This window comes from Calidris pugnax, unplaced genomic scaffold, assembly GCF_001431845.1.
Source record: "Calidris pugnax isolate Ruff unplaced genomic scaffold, ASM143184v1 scaffold969, whole genome shotgun sequence".
Lineage (NCBI taxonomy): Eukaryota > Metazoa > Chordata > Aves > Charadriiformes > Scolopacidae > Calidris > Calidris pugnax.
The window spans coordinates 15906-16819 of NW_015091615.1; the positions used below are offsets into that span (position 1 = coordinate 15906).

Here is a 914-nt window from a genome sequence, read left to right on the forward strand (position 1 = left end):
GGCAGAGCGTCTCTGTAGCTGGGGGATAGGGGTGTGCAGCCCCCCCGTAACCCCCCCTTTTTGTGTCCCCACAGTCTCCGAAGGAGCCCGAGCAGCTCCGCAAGCTCTTCATCGGCGGCCTCAGCTTCGAAACCACAGACGAGAGTCTCCGCAGCCACTTTGAGCAATGGGGGACCCTGACCGACTGCGTGGTAAGGAGCCCCCCCCCAAAAAAAAACCCCTTGCTGCACCCTCCTCCCTACCTCCAGCACCTCCCCGGGGGGGTGGGTGACAAGTCCCAGCCCTCAGCGACCCCAATTCTGATAGGTTTTGGGGTGCAACGACGCGGGTAACGAGGAAAGTGGCTGCGAGGGGTTGAGGAGCTGAGGGAAGGGAGTTCCCTCCCCATGGAGGGGGGTGCTGCTTTTTGGGGGGGGCTTCATGCCCTGATGTGTCTCTGTGTCTGTCCTCCCCCCCAAAAGGTGATGAGGGACCCCAACACCAAACGCTCGCGAGGCTTCGGCTTCGTCACGTACTCCTCGGTGGAAGAAGTGGACGCTGCCATGAATGCCCGGCCGCACAAAGTGGACGGCAGAGTCGTTGAACCAAAGAGGGCCGTGTCCAGAGAGGTAGGGGGGGGGAAAAAAGAGGGGGGGGACACACACACAGACAATATGGGGGTGCCCCAACCCCAGACCCACACCTTTCCCATCCCGGCAGGACTCCCAACGGCCCGGCGCCCACCTCACAGTCAAGAAGATCTTTGTGGGCGGCATCAAGGAGGACACGGAGGAGCATCATTTGAGAGACTATTTTGGCCAATACGGCAAAATCGAGGTCATCGAGATCATGACGGACCGCGGCAGCGGCAAGAAGAGGGGCTTCGCCTTCGTCACCTTCGACGACCACGACTCCGTCGACAAGATCGTTAGTAA

General features: G+C 60.7%; 1 protein-coding gene across 1 annotated transcript in view; it reads left to right on the forward strand.

Annotated features, from left to right (window-relative positions):
* The window catches only part of LOC106899891 (heterogeneous nuclear ribonucleoprotein A1-like), a 9167-nt gene that overhangs the window by 3719 nt on the left and 4534 nt on the right, over positions 1-914 (forward strand). The window contains exons 2-4 of the mRNA XM_014961831.1: positions 75-191; positions 462-608; positions 700-906. Coding sequence (XP_014817317.1) covers positions 75-191; positions 462-608; positions 700-906 — 471 coding nt within the window. The remainder of the gene's footprint in view (positions 1-74; positions 192-461; positions 609-699; positions 907-914) is intronic.